Source organism: Pelophylax lessonae (assembly GCF_965119305.1).
Source record: "Pelophylax lessonae genome assembly, chromosome: 5".
Lineage (NCBI taxonomy): Eukaryota > Metazoa > Chordata > Amphibia > Anura > Ranidae > Pelophylax > Pelophylax lessonae.
The window spans coordinates 231,763,276-231,782,657 of record NC_138772.1 but is presented as its reverse complement, the minus strand read 5'-3'; the positions used below and the strand labels follow the sequence as shown (position 1 = coordinate 231,782,657).

The window sequence follows — 19,382 nt, the reverse complement described above, 5'->3', positions numbered from 1 at the left end:
CGACATATGATCTGAGCGCTGACAGGCTGACCCCCCACCCTCCAACCTCTCATAGCACTCATATGTCTTTTTCCCAAAGACAACCTCTGGATATGATGCTGAGCACGTGCACTCAACTTCTTTGGTCGATCATGGCAAAGCCTGTTCTGAGTGGAACCTGTCCTGTTAAACCGCTGTATGGTTTTGGCCACCATGCTGCAGCTCAGTTTCAGGGTCTTGGCAATCCTCTTATAGCCTAGGCCATCTTTATGTAGAGCAACAATTCTTTTTTTCTAGATTTCTAGATTTTCTAGATTTCAGAGTTCTTCGCCATGAGGTGCCATGTGGAACTTCCAGTGACCAGTATGAGAGAGTGAGAGCGATAACACCAAATGTTACGCACCTGTTCCCCATTCACACCTGGGACCTTGTAACACTAACAAGTCACATGACATCGGGGAGGGAAAATGGCTAATTGGGCCCAACTTGGACATTTCCACTTAAGGGTGTACTCACTTTTGTTGCCAGTGGTTTAGAAAATAATGGAGGTGTGTGGAGTCATTTTGAGGGGGCAGCAAATTTACACCATTATACAAGCTGTACACTCACTACTTTACATTGTAGCAAAGTGTAATTTCTTCAGTGTTGTCACATGAAATGATATAATACAATAGTTAGAAAAATGAGAGGGGTGTACTCACTTTTTGTGAGATACTGTATTTACATTTTTTAAATACAATCTCTTCTGTGCTCCGCCTTTTTATATGTTGTATGGAAAATTTTTTAATATTTTTTTAAACCTCCATTTTTACATATTTACATCATGCTATATGTACCCTTATATATAGATATATATTTTCTCTGATTGCCCAGAAGAAGGGGCAGTCCCTGTTCCCCCAAATTGCGTTGGCTCGACCATTTGTTTCTTTCAATAAAACAACTATAAATTCACCTTCTCTCTGCTTCTCTTTGGATATCGGGTGCTCCTTTCACCTACCCTTACAAATATATGCGGTAACGACCCTCAAATCCGTACCTAGAGGTAGCAGCCTAAGCCCACCCTTCTGTTAAGTTGAGCCAGAATCACTGGGAGTGAACTCTCCCTACCTGCCCCAACCATCACCCAGTCACAGAACCTCAGCTGAGTGAGTCAGTCCAGTGTGATCTCCAACCCTAAAGAGCCAATTTTCATTTTCTGGAAAGTAGCCTAAAAACATTATATTCTCTGTGATTTAAAACTTTTCATTTTTATTTTATTTTCACCTCATCTTTGTTCCTATGTAGTTTACGTATGGCTTGACTGAAACATGGAGAAAAATATTTACATGTGAACAACTGAGAAGTCACTGCTTTTATATTATGGTTGACTTCTTTTTTTCTTTATAGACTTATAATAGAATATTGCATAAATTGGTATTTTTAAACAGAATAGCGAGACTGGATGTTTTACTTGCTTATTATTTTTTGGGTTAGTAAAAGCTGAACTTTGGGGGAAAAAAATATACTTAAACTCTATTGATGCTTTTCCTCCATGGGTAAATTTTTATTCCTCCTGTACAGTACTGTAATCACCAAACACCTGGTGCTGGGATCTACATTTCAAGCTGTAGTACAGCTCTAATTGTGGGTTACTCACTCTCCACCTTGTCCATTCAAAAACATATATTGTATTCTTTTCACTGAATAGATGAAATGTTGTGAATGAAGGAGGTGAGCATTTGGTCAGAATCTCCTCTCGTCCAATCACAGAACACCTTATATTATGTGACAAGAAGAATACAACTTGTTTACAAGACTTTTTTTTGAATGAATTAGTAAGTTAGGGAGCGACCAACCCACTATCAGAGCTGTACTACAGTCAGAAATGTAATTTTCATTTAGTTACTAAGTTCCGAAATCTTTAATGCCTTCAACTAAAGGGATCTTGGGATCAAAAGAGGGACTCCCCCCTAGAAACAGGTATTGCCCACTTACATTCTCTTACAGCAGGAATGCAGGTTCATACTTAAATGCAGGTTAACTCTCTACAAACTTGAATTAGGAAGATAGGACAGAAGGAGTAGAAATACCCAAAATTCTCAGGGACTCCTACTCAGATAACAGTCACTGACTGGATGGCAGCATCCAGGAGCCTCACACAACATCCCCTGGAGTTTAGCAGCCACATAATAGAAGGGCTCAATGTTTCTGCTTTCCAGCCAAGCAGGCTCTCTTAGACCCATATGGCCTCCAAACACATCCTGCTCACACTGAGGGGAGATACCCTCTGGGCCCCAGCTCCTGCTCTGGAGCCTATTTCCAGGCATACAGCCAGCTTCCAGGGACCTCTCCCTACAGAGCCTCTCTTAGGGAGCGAACTGGCAAAAGATTCTTGCATGGTTGCTCAACCTGTGGCCCTCCAGCTTTTGTGGAACTACAAGTCCCATCATGCCTCTACCTTTTGGAGTCATGCTTGTACCTGTCAGCCTTGCAGTGCCCCATGGGACTTGTAGTTCTGCAACAGCTGGAGGGACACAGGGTGAGCACACATGTTGGAGCATTGCTTTCCTGTTTTGTCAAAGCTAGGCCCAACCCACTGATGATAAACTCAGGAAGGGCTGTCCATCTAATGGAACAGACAGGACTGTCTGTGCCCACCACGTATAGGAGATGCATCTAGCATTTAAGCACAGCCTGGAAGATGATGCAACACAGAATATCCCTAAATGCCATGTTATGCAAAAATGCAAAATTACTCAAAACATGGGGAGGGGGGCTGTAAGGGAAATACATCCTTACACTTGGCATGCTGTCATGTGTTGTCAGCATTTTCTATCTTTTAATCACTCTTTTCCCTGGAATTTCAGGGGTGTCTAAAATAGTCTCCTGCTGGTTTTGCTATAGTTTTAGTATTTGACTTTATATATTACTAGTGAATTTCATACATTGTTACACACTTATTTTTTCAGTTTCCTATATACATTTTTTGGTTATTTAAAAAAAAAAAAAAAAATACTGGCTCACATAACGTGAAATAAAGTTGAATCCCACCTATAGTGATTTAGAGTTCTATATCTACAGACAAAAGGTCTAGGTGGGTTTTCTCATTTGTTTTTTTTAGGTACTTAGGATGTCTGTTTCACAAGGCCCAATGGAAATATAAATGTTTCTTACTTTTGTTCTTTCACAGTGCCTCACAGCCAGAGTCTTACAGATGGAAGCATCTATTCCAGACTAGGAAAGAAAAGCCTAGCAGATGGATCTCTTGCAGTTACTGATCATGGGGTTCCATTGAAGACCAACCTTGATAACACTGATCTCACTTTGTCTGGCAGCAGCGATTCTGGCCATTCTACAGATTCCATTAGGACAAGAAGTGTGCAAAATATTAGATCCCAAATCAAACGAGATCTGAGTTTAAAAGAGAAGGCTGAACTGGATCAGTTATTAGGTGGTTTTGGAGTGTATACACCTTCATACTCACAAGAGGATATGACTGATGTGCAAAACAAGTATAGTGGAACAATCAATGCTGTCCCAATACAAATTCACAGAAATGGAAACATGAAGCTTGGCGAGAGAGAAACTGATATTTTAGATGACGAAATGCCAAATCATGATTTGCATAGCGTTGACAGCATAGGTACTTTGTCATCCTCCGAAGGGCAACAGTCTAACAACCTTTTATCCTTGCATTTAAGCAGCCATAAAAGTAGTCAAAATTCATTGCTTTCTGACAGTTGTTACAGTAACACTGCAGATGAACGTAATTATAACATCACACCTGACCTGGGAATTAACATTGATCAAATGTATGAAAAGCCATATAATATCAGAGAAACTAAACAAACTCAACAAACAGCATCTCAGGTACCTCCTGATTTACAAAGCAACTATTCTACTCAAACTTGGGTGCATCAACAAATAATCAGCTCTCATCAATACTGTTATGCCCCTGCTAATGAAAGTCGTTTTGGTATATCTCACTCTTTAGATCTATCTTCTAATATGCCCAAAACATCAATTCCTCCTCCTATATCTAATCCTGGATTTGGCAACAGAGATCTTGTACAGATGAGCACTTTAAAGTCTACACAAGATGATGGGCCTGGAACTTTACATAATTTACTATTGGCACCAAAATCATCAGATTGGATAGAAGAAAAGAATGAAGACATGCCTTCCTCTCCAACACTGGATATCGACCAGTCAATTGAGCAACTTAATAAATTAATCCTGGAGTTGGATCCAACTTTTGAACTAGCACCAGTCCAAACCGTATCTAATACAACAGGTGTAAACAAAATTGCTTCCAGTTATAGCATCCTTTCTTCACCTTTAGATGCAGAGAAGAAAAGAAAAATCTTTCAAGAAGGTAAGAATTATTTTGTGTCATGTTTATTCATATTCTAATGCAACAGCCTTTCACATCTTCATTTTACTAAAAATATAAGAAAAACCAGCATGATTTTATGAATTTAAAATGAATAAGCTGTGTATGAAAAAAGCATCATCAAGTACAGTCTGTCCAATGTTTGTTTTATGATACATTTGTTCATAATCTCAATTACCAAATATTTTGCATGCCTGTTCCAGTATATAAAATGACAATAAGTACCTGAAATAAATAAATAAAAAATAAATAAAATATTTATTCATATGTGTTCCACGTGTACAATTGAAGATTGAAGCAATTTATTGTACCTAACCTTGTATCATGTCATCTGTGCAGGGATGCCAACCACCCATTGCATTTTTTACTGACAAAACATGGAAAATGTTTTGACAACCTGAAAAATGACAAAGCTCCTACTGAAAACGAACACAATCAATATTTAAACAGTGTAAACATGATATGGAAACACTGACAATGCCTATAACAAGTAATTTGAATGGTTTACCCTTAAAAAGTCGACACAGCATGACAAATTATCAGCCCCTGATATTAACTGACAGTTGTAAAAAAAAAAATCACTGATTTTTACAAACTGTAAGTAAATTTACTGATGCTTGGCATCTCTGCATCTGTGTATTGCAAGAACCCAGTGAAATTCTATTGAAAAGGAAAAAAAACTGCATTATATCACTGCAATACATGTATATTTCCCCATGTGATTTCTGCTTAAAGGATAATTTACACCTTTCGTAACTTGTTACACTTGCAGCAGCCCCCACATCCCTCTGATCCCCCATTGTGACAGCGAGCAGGGGATCTTCTCCCCGCACTTGTTCACAATTTTAAAAATACTGGACTGTATGGGGCTCCGCCTGCTCGGCGGCGTCATTCATTCACAGAGTTCTGTGAGTGTGAGAAATACAAGTACCAACAGCCGTTACAGCTGTGGGCTTGTAGTTCTCTATTAACTACCAGGGCCCTGTTGAGCACTCTAGGTAGTTCAGTGAGGCTTCCTGTCAGTGTGTAACTGCCTGCTCATACAAGGTATGTGCAGACAGTTTACACTGACAATCTGCAAGAGCCCTGCATTGCACCCACAATCTACTGATTGCAGGTGCAGTGCTTTGCATGCTCCTAGTATAAAAAAAAATAAAAATAAATCATATATGCACTTTTTTTTTTTTTTTTTTTTTACAAAGGTGAACTTTAAAAACACTGCATGTACTAAAAAATAATTATTGACCCTGCCATAAATCCAGTGAGCTTGTAACTTTCTGTAATGAGCTAACAATGTTGCGTCTGCTGCACCTACCTAAGCAGTGCTGTCACCCTTGCGTGATTTCACCTCGGCTTGACTACAGAACACCCCCCAGCCCCCCCCCCCCCACCCCCATGAGTCACTTTACAGCATGTGATAGGAGAGTAAACAATGAGGGGCTGCAGAAATATTGAGATATGGGGGCATTGGCAGCTGACTACAAGAAGTTAGGAGTTCACTGGGTTTCTGGCAGGATCAACAGGTATTTTCTGTTCTTGCAGTGTTTTTAAAAACAAAACATGAGGAAATGTGCATGTACTGCAGAGGTATGCCATAATTTTTTTTTTGCCAAATATACTTTTTAAAAGTTGGAAACTGCAGTATTGGAAGAAGTTAAAAAAGTTTATTCACAGGTTAAGGCCAGCCATACATGCAGCAAATTTCTTTCAGGAAAGAAATTCACTTGATTCCTCCGCCAACACAGACCGCGTTGGTGGGAATCCCTCCTGCCGAGTCATTGTCTTCTCCCAGCAGCGGGCCGGGGGAGGGCGGGGAAGCGGTCTCCATCGGGAGAAAACTGTGATAATTGCTAGCCATAATTGCAGGTAAAACCCGGAATGCTGGTTGTACCCAAGTTGTTTGATCAGCTTGGGTACATTTAGCCTGCCCATACACGGTTCAAATCTCGGCCAGTTCCTGCTGAACCGGCCAGAATCTAACCATGTATGGCCTGCCTAACTGCACAAAGATCTACTTCTTAGAACATAAGCAATATAGCAAGTGATTGTATCTGTAGAGAAGCCAGAAATCAAAAGAGGACTGCATTAACCCATATGCCAAATCCTGGCTCCCTCTATGAGGACAGAAGATCCAAATGACAAATACTTGATTAGGAAAAACACATATGAAACATTTTATTGCTTAAATTCATTAGGGCAGCAGTTCCCAATCTGGGGAACACGTACATGCCAGTACACCCAAAGGGAACTTAAAAAATGTTAATGGTGGTGGCAGTGGCATAACTGTGTCTGTAAGGGAATATCTAGGACATGCAGTCCTCAGAGTAGTGCTGCGCTGTGCAGTGAAGAAGATTTCTAACCCAGACTTCCTTTGCAGCTCAGGTCACATAACTAGAAGCACTGAGTGAGAGGCCTTCCTCACTACCTGCCCAGGCACTGGGCTTCGCTGAAAAGTTAATGCGTATGTGCACTGGGGCAGTGCTGAGAAGAACTACAGTGCGCTGCTGGAGACTCACTGCTCCCCGAACACCATTCATGTGAGGGGAAAGTGCTGAGATACCACTGCCTAAGCTTAAGACCTGCTGTGAAAAATGTCTGCGTGAAGAGCCTGGCAGGTCAGTCACTGAGATACAATGCAGTGGAATGACATATGTATTCCAAGCCTGATGTTTTGTCATGACTGTGATTTTGTTTTGTTTGGTTGTCGGCCTTCTCAGTGCTAGGTGACCCATATTGCACCCCAAATTATCAGTACACACATTGCTCCCTGCATAGTATGTATAGAGGACCAGTTCCCTCCCATCCTACACTCCATTCATAGACCCTCGGTACAGTCATTATGACCTATCATTTAAACTCCTCCCACTGTTAAGTGCAGTTTGGCCACAATCATAATTTGATGTCCCTCCTTGAGGGGTACAATTTATGGAAATAGGCTGCCAAAGGGTACACATGGAAAAAAAAAGATTTTGAACCACTGCATAAGGAGAATACAGAAGAGAACACTTGTAGCACCCTCTTAGGTAGGTGCTAGAGAGAGAGTATAGTTTTTAATCCTATCTGCTTACCAGAGGGATTTTTCTCTGCCTGCCTGGTCCAATAGAGGCGTATTGGACAGTGGGAGGAAACCTGACAAATTAGTGCACAAGCATTTAGTACAACCCTGGTGATTTGGGAGAGAAAAAGTGCCTCGGTGCATGCTGGGATACTGTATAAATGCTAGGAGCACATGTGCTTGGGGTCTTTCGTCTGGATAGCGGAGTCCCAGAGGGAGGGGGCAGCTGCCTCCCCCTCTGTAGAGGTGCCATGCTGCCTTCGGGTAGACATGAGGGCCTAAAGAGTTAGAGAGGAACTGAACCAGGAGGGCCTGTGGAGCTGCCTAAGAGGGGAGACACTGAAAGATCTGATTCTGCAGTACAGTGAGTACAGATCTGAGTCAAGGGGCCTGACATGAGGGGGGCTACCTCTGCAGCTAGAAGAGTCAGTGGATGGGTGTCAGTAAAGGGGAGGCTAGAGAGTGTCCTAAAGAGACTGTAGATAACCAAGTCTATTGCTGGAGTAAGAGCAAGGAGACTTAACCCTTTCCATACATGTGGCAGTATGGTTTAGGCAGTGTGACTGCTTCCACAAGCAACCTGGGATAGAGTTGTCCTTATCCATTGTACATAGTTCCAGTTTGAGTATCCCACTATTGCCTTCTCCCATCCAAGTTCCTCAATAAATACTAAAAACCAACACCCCTAGACTGTTTATTGAGCAACAAGCCATTGGGAGTAAGGATGAATGTGTGAACTGTAAGTGACTGTTTTCTGGTAATCAGAGGAAGCCCAACAAGTCATCATACAGCAAGCCCTATGGGGACAGTGCTACACACTGATTTAGAAAACACTAGTTAAAGCAAGAGTTATAGGAATGTTTCCAGTCTTCATGGACATATACCATAGTTGCCCTTATACTCTTTTAACAAAAGAACATTTTGACCACATTTGCAGCATTTTAAATTACTTTATGCATCACAGCTATTATGAAGCTTAATGTAGGGGTGGTAACACAGTTTGTCTAGTAATTAATACTGTTATATAGTCCCCAGCCGTATTGATATACTTTTGTAGCAAATTGTGGTCTGTTAAAGTATCTGGTCTTAGTAAAGAAAACCCAACCATACAATCCCATATACACAATCCTACACCTGCAGGTAATCCAGAGGAAGGTAAAAAAAAAAACCCAGCAAAGCATGATCCAATTTGCTACAGCAGGGGAAAAAAAATTCCTTCTTGATCCTCCGAGAGGCAGTCGGATATTCCCTGGATCAACTTTACCTATAAATATTCGTACTCATTTATATTATGTACACCTAGGAAATAATTCAGGCCTTTTTTAAAGCAATCTAGTGAGCTAGCCAGAACCACCTCTGGAGGGAGTCTATTCCACATTTTCACAGCTCTTATGGTCAGTGGCGTACCTAGAGCATTTGGCACCCGGGGCGGATCCTATATCTGGCACCCCCCCCCCCGACTTTAAAATGTAAAAATGTAGAAAACACCCACAAAAAAATGTAATGTTCTCAAGAATATTTTTTGCACAAATTTCACAGCCCCCCATCACAGTGCCCCTTGCAGTCTGCCCTCCGTCTTTCTAATCACAGTTCCCCCTTTTGTACTCTCTGCCTCCCCTGCACAGTCCTACCTTCAGCTTAGATAGATAGCTAATATTAGCAATGTGTTTAAGTTTCAGTAAGAGATTGGAGACTTGCTAAAGGAGATATTCAGAGACTACAGACATGATACAGGAGATGGTCAGAGACTACAGACATGATACAGGAGATGGTCAGAGACTACAGTCATGATACAGGAGATATTCAGAGACTGCAGACGTGATACAGGAGATGGTCAGAGACTGCAGACATGATACAGTAGATGGTCAGAGACTGCAGACAGGATACAGTAGATGGTCAGAGACTGCAGACAGGATACAGTAGATGGTCAGAGACTGCAGACAGGATACAGGAAATGCTCAGAGACTGCAGACATGATACAGTAGATGGTTAGAGACTGAGGACATGATACAGTAGATGGTCAGAGACTGCAGACGTGATACAGGAGATGGTCAGAGACTGCAGACATGATACAGTAGATGGTCAGAGACTGCAGACAGGATACAGTAGATGGTCAGAGACTGCAGACAGGATACAGGAAATGCTCAGAGACTGCAGACATGATACAGTAGATGGTTAGAGACTGAGGACATGATACAGTAGATGGTCAGAGACTGCAGACGTGATACAGGAGATGGTCAGAGACTGCAGACATGATACAGTAGATGGTCAGAGACTGCAGACAGGATACAGTAGATGGTCAGAGACTGCAGACATGATACAGTAGATGGTCAGAGACTGCAGACAGGATACAGTAGATGGTCAGAGACTGCAGACAGGATACAGGAAATGCTCAGAGACTGCAGACATGATACAGTAGATGGTTAGAGACTGAGGACATGATACAGTAGATGGTCAGAGACTGCAGACGTGATACAGGAGATGGTCAGAGACTGAGGACATGATACAGGAGATGGTCAGAGACTGCAGACATGATACAGGAGATGGTCAGAGACTGAGGACATGATACAGTAGATGGTCAGAGACTACAGACATTATACAGGAGATGCTCAGAGACTGAGGACATGATAGAAGATAGAAGAGCACTAGGGGGGCCGGAGAGCACAGACGAAGCAGAGAGCACTGGAGGAGCTGAAGGGCACGGTGGGGGGGGGGCTGGGACTGGAGAGAATTAAGAGGGGGTTTGGAAAGCATTGTAGGGGGGTTGGAAGGTGCAGGGGGTGGAGTGCACTGGGGGGACAGGGAGCACTTGGGGGGCGAGCAGGGAAACCCAGGGGGGTGGAGAGCACTGGGGGGGACAGGGAGCACTTAGGGGGGTGGGCAAGGAAAATCAGGGGGGTGGAGAGCACTGGAGGGGACAGGGAGCACTTGGGGGGGTGGGCAGGGAAAATCAGGGGGGTGGAGAGCACTGGGGGGGGTGGGCAGGGAAAATCAGGGGGGTGGAGAGCACTGGGGGGGGGCAGGGAGCACTTGGGGGGCGGGCAGGGAAAACCAGGGGGGTGGAGAGCACTGGGGGGGACAGCGAGCACTAGGGGGGCGGGCAGGGAAAACCAGGGGGTGGAGAGCACAGGGGGGGACAGGGAGCACTTGGGGGCGGGCAGGGAAAACAAGGGGGGTGGAGAGCACTGGGGGGGGACAGGGAGCACTTGGGGGAGGGAGAAAGCACTGTGGGGAGCTGAAGAGCATGGGGTGGGCTAAAGAACAGGGGGGTCTAGTGCACTGGGGGGGGGCTAAAAGCACTGAGGGGGGATTAGGAGCACTGGAGGAGGTTAAGAACTTTGGGGGGCCAGCAAAAGAAGTTGTATAGGAGGGGGATGGGGCAGCTGCATATAGAGGAATTGATATTTCCCTATTCTTTCTGCAGGAGGGAGAGGAGGAGAATCCGTTATTCAGCAGGCAGCTGCAGGAAGAATAGAGAAAGATGAATTCCTCTATATGAAGCAGCCCCATCTCCCTCCTATCCAGCACACACTTTTGCAATGGGCACTCACCTTCTTCCCGCCGAGGCTCTGCCCCCTTCTTCCCCCACGGCTCCGCCCCCTTATTCCCGCCACGGCTCCGCCCCCTTATTCCCGCCATGGCTCCGCCCCCCGCTAGCAGCACGGACTGAAGGAGCTGCCACTGCAGCTGCCTTCACACTGCGGGATCTGTCTGAACACACCGGGCAGGACACCGGCTGACACCCCCCAGTGAGTGGCACCCGGGGCGGGCCGCCCCCCGCCCCCCCCCCCCATTGGTACGCCACTGCTTATGGTGAAGAAACCTTTCCGTATTTGCAGACAAAATCTGTTTTCCTCTAGACGTAAAGAGTGCCCCCTTGTCCTCTGTGTTGACCTTAAAGTGAATAACTCAACACCAAGTTCACTATATGGACTACTTATGTATGATTACATATGGATCATATCCCACCTTAATCTCCTCTTCTCAAGAGAGAATAAATTCAGTTCCTGTAATCTTTCCTCATAGCTGAGGTCCTCCATGCCTCTTATCAGTTTGGTTGCCCTTATCTGCATTTTCTCCAGTTCCCCAATATCCTTTTTAAGAACTGGTGCCCAAAACTGAACTGCATATTTCAGATGAGGTCTTACTAATGATTTGTACAGGGGCAAAATGATATCTCTCTCTCTCTGGAGTCCATGCCTCTGTTAATACAAGAAAGGACTTGGAAACTGCAGCTTGGCATTGCATGCTATTATTAAGCTTAGGATTTAACAGAAAACCCAGATCCTTCTCCGCTATGGATTCCCCCAGTTCTACTCCCCCTAGTATGTATGATGCATGCATATTCTTAGCCCCCAAGTGCATAACTTTACATTTATCAACATTAAACCTCATTTGCCACATAGTTGCCCAATTAAACAGTACATTGAGGTCAGCTTGTAAGTTGCAGACTGGGTCGGCTGGGTCGGCCGCGACATAGTCCCACTGGACGGGGACTGACCCTGCGAGTTAAACTCGCTGAAACGCCAAAGAACATGAGTCACGGCGTCCATATTGGTCAACAGCCCTCCTACCTCGGTGGAGAGGGGTACTGTCAGGAGTTGGCGCCCGCCTGGTTCGGGTATGGTGAGTAGTATGTTCCCCCTTTCCCCCTGACGGGTCTTGTGGTGAACGCGGGCCCCTCTCTGTAATGGTAAGCATGGGTTCCCCTCTATCCTATAACATGTCACAGATCCCCCTAATTGAGTGTGATTTTTGTGTACAAGAAGCCAGGAGGCTTGGTTTGGGAGCTGACAATCTAATTGTAAAGATGTGAAAATGATTGTAGTCAGTGGCAGTACTAGAACTTTACTGTGATAGTATAAGGTATCCTACCTGTCAGTAGCCACAGGGCGATGTCTATACATGTATACTGCATCCCAGATCATTCCTCCAGCTAGCAAATGCCTTCCGACGGCCACGGACCGCATACGGCCCACCAGGGTCCGGTACCGCCGACCACGCTGACCACCATGAGGGTGAAGGGTTGTGAGGCCGAGATCCTTCTGCAGACATGCTGCTATTCTGTGCAGGCCGCCGCCATTGTCTGGTAGATCGCACGAGGCCGCCATTTTGGTGTAGCCTCGTGTCTCCAGCATGGGGGCGGCCATGTTTGAGGTGACTCAAACACCTCGTGGAGCCAGGGGGAGGCGCCGGCAGGCGTGTTAAGGGGCGGAGCCGCCTCCTTTACCCAGGAAATGGGGCCAAAGACTTCCTGTCTGTAACAGGACAGCACTGAGCAAGCTGATGAAAACTTCTGTGCATCAGGGATGAGCCTTGAGGTCTCTCTCTCTCTCTCTCTCTCTCTCTCTCTGGGGTCCAAAAAGGCAGGTAACACTGAGGGGCACTGTTGCGACTGGGGGACACAAAAAAAAAAAATAAAAGTTTTTTACTTTGTCATTTTTTGTCGCTGGCAAGTGTCTTGTATAATCATTGACCCTGCCGCATAGGTATCCCCACCTGATCCCCCTCAAAGTGGCCGCAGGACCCTCCAGTACCCCACTTGTTTTTAATGCATTATCGGCAGTTTTAGAGTCTTTGGTATCCCGGGTGGAGGTGGCCTGTCAGGGACGGGGGTCAAGTAGCGACCCCCGCCTACCCTTATTGTTTATCAGATACTTCAGATACAATGCAGTTGCAGGTCCCTCCTAGGGGGCTGTTGTCTCAGGTAATATCTCCTCAGCAGTGAGGAGCACGTTTCTGCCTCGGCCATAGCACAAGAGTGGTGGATGCACTAGTTGTGTCCGTCCGGGAAACCTTTAGTCTTGAGGTTACACCGGCAGAGGTAGCTGAGACTGAGATTCCTTTTTTGGTACTTGTTAGCCTACCAAAAGGGCGAAGGATTTTCCTTTACCCAAATGGGGTCGTTTTGAAACGAACCCCTGTTATTTCCAAACGCATGGCTAGGTGCTATCCGTTTGAGGAATTCCTCTTTATAGGATAGACGGTACCACCTGCTGTCTTGCCACAGACTGTTAGGATAAAGGACCTCGTAACTAAGGAGGACCTTCCTTTTCTGCTCATAAGAGTTGTTTTTTCCGTGAGGGCGGGCGATAAGGCGAAACCCTCCAAAGCCCCTTTAGAGGGGTTTCAAAGGGCGCTGGTCGGCTAAACAAAGAGTCCGGCTCAGCCAAGCCTGAAGAATATAGCCTGACGCGCCCCTACCCATCTCTGGGGTGGGGGGGTTGTCTTCACCGGTTTCTGGAGGACACAGGATCGAGTTTCGATCACTTCAACCGGTGCGATTCTTCCCTTCTAACATTGAACGGTTTCAGGGGTTCTATTCGAACCTATTCACAATGCCCAGGAAAGAGGGCAAGGTGCGTCCAAATCTGGACTTGGGAAGAAATAGAGTCCATCCGTACAGTGGTGGCCTCCCTGCATCAGGGGGATTTCCTGGCGTCCATAGACATTTAGGAGGCCTATCTTTATATCCCCATCATCGCAGGACATCAGCGTTTTTTCGCTTTCCCAAAGATCATCCCTGGTTCCCACCAGGAGACTGAACTATCTGGGCCTAAGGTTGGATACATCCTGGGCAAGAGTTTCTCCTTGCGGAGAAACTCCAGAAGGTTCAGTCAACGATTCGGATGTTGCTGTCCGTCAATTGGCTGGGACTGATGGTGGCCTTCTTAGAGGCAGTACCTTATACCCAGTCTCATACCCGAATTCTCCTGAAGGAGATTCTTTTTTAATGGAATCAGAATTCCGATTCCCCGGACAATCGGATCCGGTTGAGCGAGCGGACCAGGAAGTCTCCGATGCTCAACCAGGGGAAGTCATTTCTTCCGACAGTATCCAGATTACCAATAGGGTATCGGAACTGAGAGCGATCAGATTTTGTCTGATTTACTGGATCGAGCAGCTTTAGAGCAGCCCGATTCGGATCCAATCGCATATGGCCTCTTCATCCAGAGGTTTTTCACTAGCTGTCCCTTCATTGGGACATCCCGGATGTGGATCTGTTGGCACCTTGGCTCAAAAGGAAGGTGCGGAGGTTTGTAGCTCGCACCGCGATCCTCTAGCGGACGCAGCAGAAACGCTAATCGTCCCGTGGGGGCAGTATCAGCTACGGCATGCCTTCCATCCTCTCAAGTTGCTGCGGGAACTTCTTCGCAGGATAGAGGTGGAGGGAATTCCAGTTATTCTGGAAATTCCGGACTGACCTCGTCGAGCCTGGTACGCCGACTTGGTGAGGCTAGTCGCGGACGCTCCTTGGAGACTTCCTCTCAGGGAGGATTTGCGGTCTCAGGGACCGATCTTCCATCTTGCTTTACAGTCGCTGGCTTAATGGCCTGGCCATTGAGACCCAGGTACTGAAGGACAAGGGAGTGTCAGCTTCAGTTATTCCTACTTCCAGTTAAAGCAAGGAAAGCGACTTCCAGCACATGGAAGTCTTATATTGCGTGGTGTGAATCTCTTGGATTTCCCCCACATACCTATTCGGTGATCCGAATCTTGGTCTGTCTGCAACAAGGGGTTGAGCAGAAACTATCCTTGAGCACGATCAAGGGTCAGGTTTTCGGCGTTAGCAATCTTCTTTTTAGAAACCTTTGGCTAATCATTCCTTGGTGCGGAATTTCATCCAGGGGGTGCGACAGCTGGCTCCGCCAGTGCGCGCACCCTTACCGCCTGGGATCTTAATTTAGTGTGGTCGGTTCTTCAGAAACTTCTCTTTGAAGATATCGGGGAGATTCCCTTGCTTACATTATCCCAGAAGGTGGCCTTCTTGGTGGCCATTACTTCTGTACGCAGGGTGTCAGAACTGGCCGCATTATCCTGTCGTTCCCCAGATCTGGTGGTTCATAGGGATAAGGTGGTTCTTCTTCCGAATCCATCCTTCCTTCCTAAAGTGGTTTTCGTAAGACGGACTCACTTTTGTGATCACGGATAGCCCTTGAAGGGGATTGCCTGTGTCTGCCGCGACCATATCTAGATGGATCAGTCAGACGGTGGTACAGGCTTATTCTATTAAGGGTCGGAATCCTCCGTTTCCTGTTAGGGCGCACTTCACTCGAGCGCTCAGTACTTCCTGGGCCTATCGCCATCAGGCGTCAGTGGTCCAGGTATGTAAGGCGGCCACCTGGTCGTCGGTACATACCTTTACAAAATTTTATACGATTGATGTGATGGCATCGGCGGATGCCTCATTTGGCCGCAAGGTTTTGCAGGCCGCAATTTGAGGAGACCGGTGGTCTACCTCGAGGGTTTTTTTCTGTTGAAAAATTTCAGTCTCATCACTGAGGATGAGCATGGTAAACTTCTAGTTGGCACCGGTTGGGCCTTCTAGATTGGATTTGATTTCCATTTTCCCACCCCTCATTTGTGGTACTGCTTTGGGACGTCCCGAGGGTGTTGAATCACCGAGGACTACGTCTGTCAATGAGCGATAGAGAAAAATGGATTTTTGTAAAATCTTACCGTAAAATCCTTTTCTCTTAGCTCATTGACAGACGTAGTACCCGCCCCTCTGTTTTTGAGTTGGGTTGGGTTAAATTCTCTAAACACTGCTTTGTGACATAACTGATTTGCTAGAGCAGGAAGTGAGAGGATATACCCTCTGGGACTGCCCCTAGGGTGTGGCCAGAACGTTTTCTTTCCTGTCTAGTCCTACTCCTGTAGAGGGCAGCATAACCCGAGGGTGTTGAATCACCGAGGACTACGTCTGTCAATGAGCTAAGAGAAAAGGATTTTACGGTAAAATTTTACAAAAATCCATTTATTCCACTGCAAAGCTTGGTGTCATCTGCAAAGACTGAAATGGTACTTTTAATCCCAGACCCTATATCATTTATAAAGTTATTAAAAAGTAAGGGTCCCAACACTGACCCTTGGGGTACATCACTAATAACCTTAGACCTTTCAGAGTAAGAATCATTAACCACTACTCTCTGAATTCTATCTTTTAGCCAATTTTCTATCCATTTACAAACTGATCTTTCCAAGCCTGTAGACTTTACCTTACACATTAGCCGTGTGTGGGGAACTGTGTCAAACGCTTTTGCAAAATCCAAGTATACTACGTCCACAGCCACCCCTCTGTCCAAGGTTTTACTAACGACCTCATAAAAGAAATCAGGTTTGTTTGACAACTTCTGTCTTTCAGGAATCCATGTTGTCTGATGCTAAAAATATTTTTTTCCAGCAAGAACTCATCTATGTGGTCTTTTATTAAACTCTCCAGTATATTCCCAACTATAGAAGTTAAACTAACAGGTCTATAGTTACTTGGCAACAACTTTTATCCCTTTTTAAATATAGGCACCACATTGGCCCTACGCCAATCCAGTGGTACTATTCCAGTCCTTAACGAGTCCCTAAAGATTAGAAACAAAGGCTTAGAAATTACAGCGCTCAATTTTTTTAGGATGTGTGGGTGGATGCTTTATCCACCCTTATTCTGTCTAAATATTTGTGGAGCATAACACTTTTGAAGGCTTTTGGTTCCTGAAGGTGATCTTTTATGTTTACATGGCCTGCATGTTGCAGTGTCACGGATTTACAGTTGTATTTTATGCGATACGAGTGTGGTGCAGTACAAGCACCTTATAAATGTGAATAGCATACAGAGTGTAAATAAAGGCATTTGGTTTTATTATATAAGCACTATTGGCATTTTTCCCTTCACATGACTGTCCTGGTATGAGAATATCCATACTACTGAGTTCTATAATAAATGATTGCGCTGTCTGACCCAAGTGATGTGTGAGCATGGGTGATCAGGAATAGTGCACAAGATTCACAAGGGTTGAGCATGAGGAAAAGCATATGTGCATGAAGACACGGCACTTTTTTTGGACTTTTTTTCTTGTGGAATTGAGTGAACACTTGAAACATTTATTGTGTAAAAGCACTTTATTGATTTGATTTTACATTTATTTAAATTCACTATATTAAATACCACACATGTAATTTTTGTGATTTAGCATATAACTGTTTTTCTCTTTCGTTCATTGACGGACACAGCTCCTGATGCTTCTTAACCCTTAGGTTATACTGCCCACTACAGGTGTAAGACACTAGGCAGGAAAAAGCTTGACTACGCCTATGGGCAGTCCCAGGGGTATATACCCACTCTCAGCTCTAGGCACTTTAAAAAAAACTATTTTTTTCTGCCTAGTCAGGAGTAAGGACCTAGTTGCTTTCTGGGATCTCTGGTCCTGGCAATTTTTTTTCTTTTTAAATATAATTTTTTCCCTATCTTTGTTATTTTGTTCCTGTGATAAACTACAATCAATTGCTGGACTGAGCGACGGACTGTATAATTAATATCCAGAGGGTCCCCCCAGTCTGGCTAGCGAGCGCTTGCAGACCGCTGCTTCTCACTAGGTCGGCCGTGATATAGCCCCACTGGACGGGAACTTGCCTGGTGGAGCGGTGGTCTGTCTGGAGTGTTGCCCACCCTGTTCCTGGTATGGTAAGTATCTGTCCCCCCTCTGCTCCTGGAGGGTATTGGGGTGAACGTGCGCCCCTCCCTGGGACAGTTGGACCCCCAGGTTTTCCTCCTTCCCCCCCCCCAGCCCTTCTAAAATTTTGGTAGTCACTGTGGGTCTTTCGCCCCCCCCCCCCTCCCCTGGATGAGGTTATGAGCTTATGAGCTGGCTGTTGCCACATGCTCTTAAGGGGGGCTGGTTGGAGTTGCTGCTGACTGGGTTTTTCCTGGTGCACAACGGGGGGGGGGGGGGGGTTGAGCAGGGTTGCCTGCCCCCCTGGGGGTTTGTGACTGGGACAGGGATGTCCTCTGGGCTCCCTGAGATGATTGTTCGGCTGGGGGAGTGGATAGTTTAGCATCCATGGATATGCGCCTCACGTGGCTGGATCCGGCCAAAAATGTAGGCTGCGGCTTTGCGGCCTTCTAGTCAAAAACTACGAAAGGGGACCCCCTGGGAGGGTGCCTGAAGCCACTGCCTCCCGTTTGCTCATAAGCCCTCCCCTCCGATGCCCCTGGGTGGTCGGCTCCGCTGGGGCTAGCGTCCAAGCGGCTGGGTGCCCACAAAAATTTAGGCCGTTGCTTGCGGCCTACTAGGCCGGCGCCTCTGTTGGGGGGGGGGTCGGCCCCAGTGCATTTAGCTGAAGCCTCCACTCTTCCTTTGGGCATCTGCCGGGCTGTGATCCGTGCACTTGCGGGTGGGCCTCCACAAAAATTTAGACCGGGGATTGCGGCTTCTAGGTCATGTGGCGCTGTGGGGGCGCTTAATTTTTTAATAGCAGCCTTGCCACCATTATTGTGTGTGGCACCTACCCCTTTTAGCGCTGCGGGACCATCAGGGTACCCTGCTTGCCCGTCTGCATCTCAGTGGGCAGCCCCCCTTTAAGGGGGCTATTTTCTATTATGCCCTCCTCTATGGAGGATGACCTTATTGGTTCACCTTATTGGTGATGCTTCGCCCCTGTCTGTCATTCCTTCCCAAGGTGGTCTCTGACTGTCATTTGAATGAAGACAGTGTGTTGCCTTCCCTGTGTCCCAGGCAAAACATCCGAAGGATATTGCCTTCCATGCCTTGGATGTGGTCTGGGCAATTAGGGTGTACCTGGCAGCTATGGAGTCTTTTAGAAAGTTGGACTCTCTATTTGTGCTCACAGATGGACCTCACATAGGGTTGTCCGCTTCTTCTGCGACCATTTCCAGATGGATCAGACAGACAGGCCTATTGCATCAGGGGTGAGGTTCCTCCTTTCCCTGTCAAGGAGCACTCTACTAGGGCCCTTAGTGTCTCCTGGGCTTCGGTCATCAAGCGTCAGTGACGCAGGTTTGCAAGGCGGCCACCTGGTCATCAGTGCACACTTTTACAACATTTTTATAAAGGGGATATGTTGGCATCTGCCAGACATGGGAGTAAGTCACACATGTGCAAGTCACAAGCAAGTCTCAAGTCTTAACCTTCAAGTCTCAAGCAAGTCCCAAGTTACTGTGGCGAAAAGCAAGCAAGTCAAGTC

At 45.9% G+C, this 19,382-nt stretch overlaps 1 protein-coding gene across 1 annotated transcript in view; it reads left to right on the top strand.

Moving 5' to 3' along the window:
* TNS3 (tensin 3) overlaps positions 1 to 19,382 on the top strand; it is a 504,601-nt gene that overhangs the window by 282,998 nt on the left and 202,221 nt on the right. The window contains exon 12 of the mRNA XM_082257842.1: positions 3,149 to 4,333. Within this exon, the coding sequence (XP_082113968.1) occupies positions 3,149 to 4,333 (1,185 nt within the window). The remainder of the gene's footprint in view (positions 1 to 3,148; positions 4,334 to 19,382) is intronic.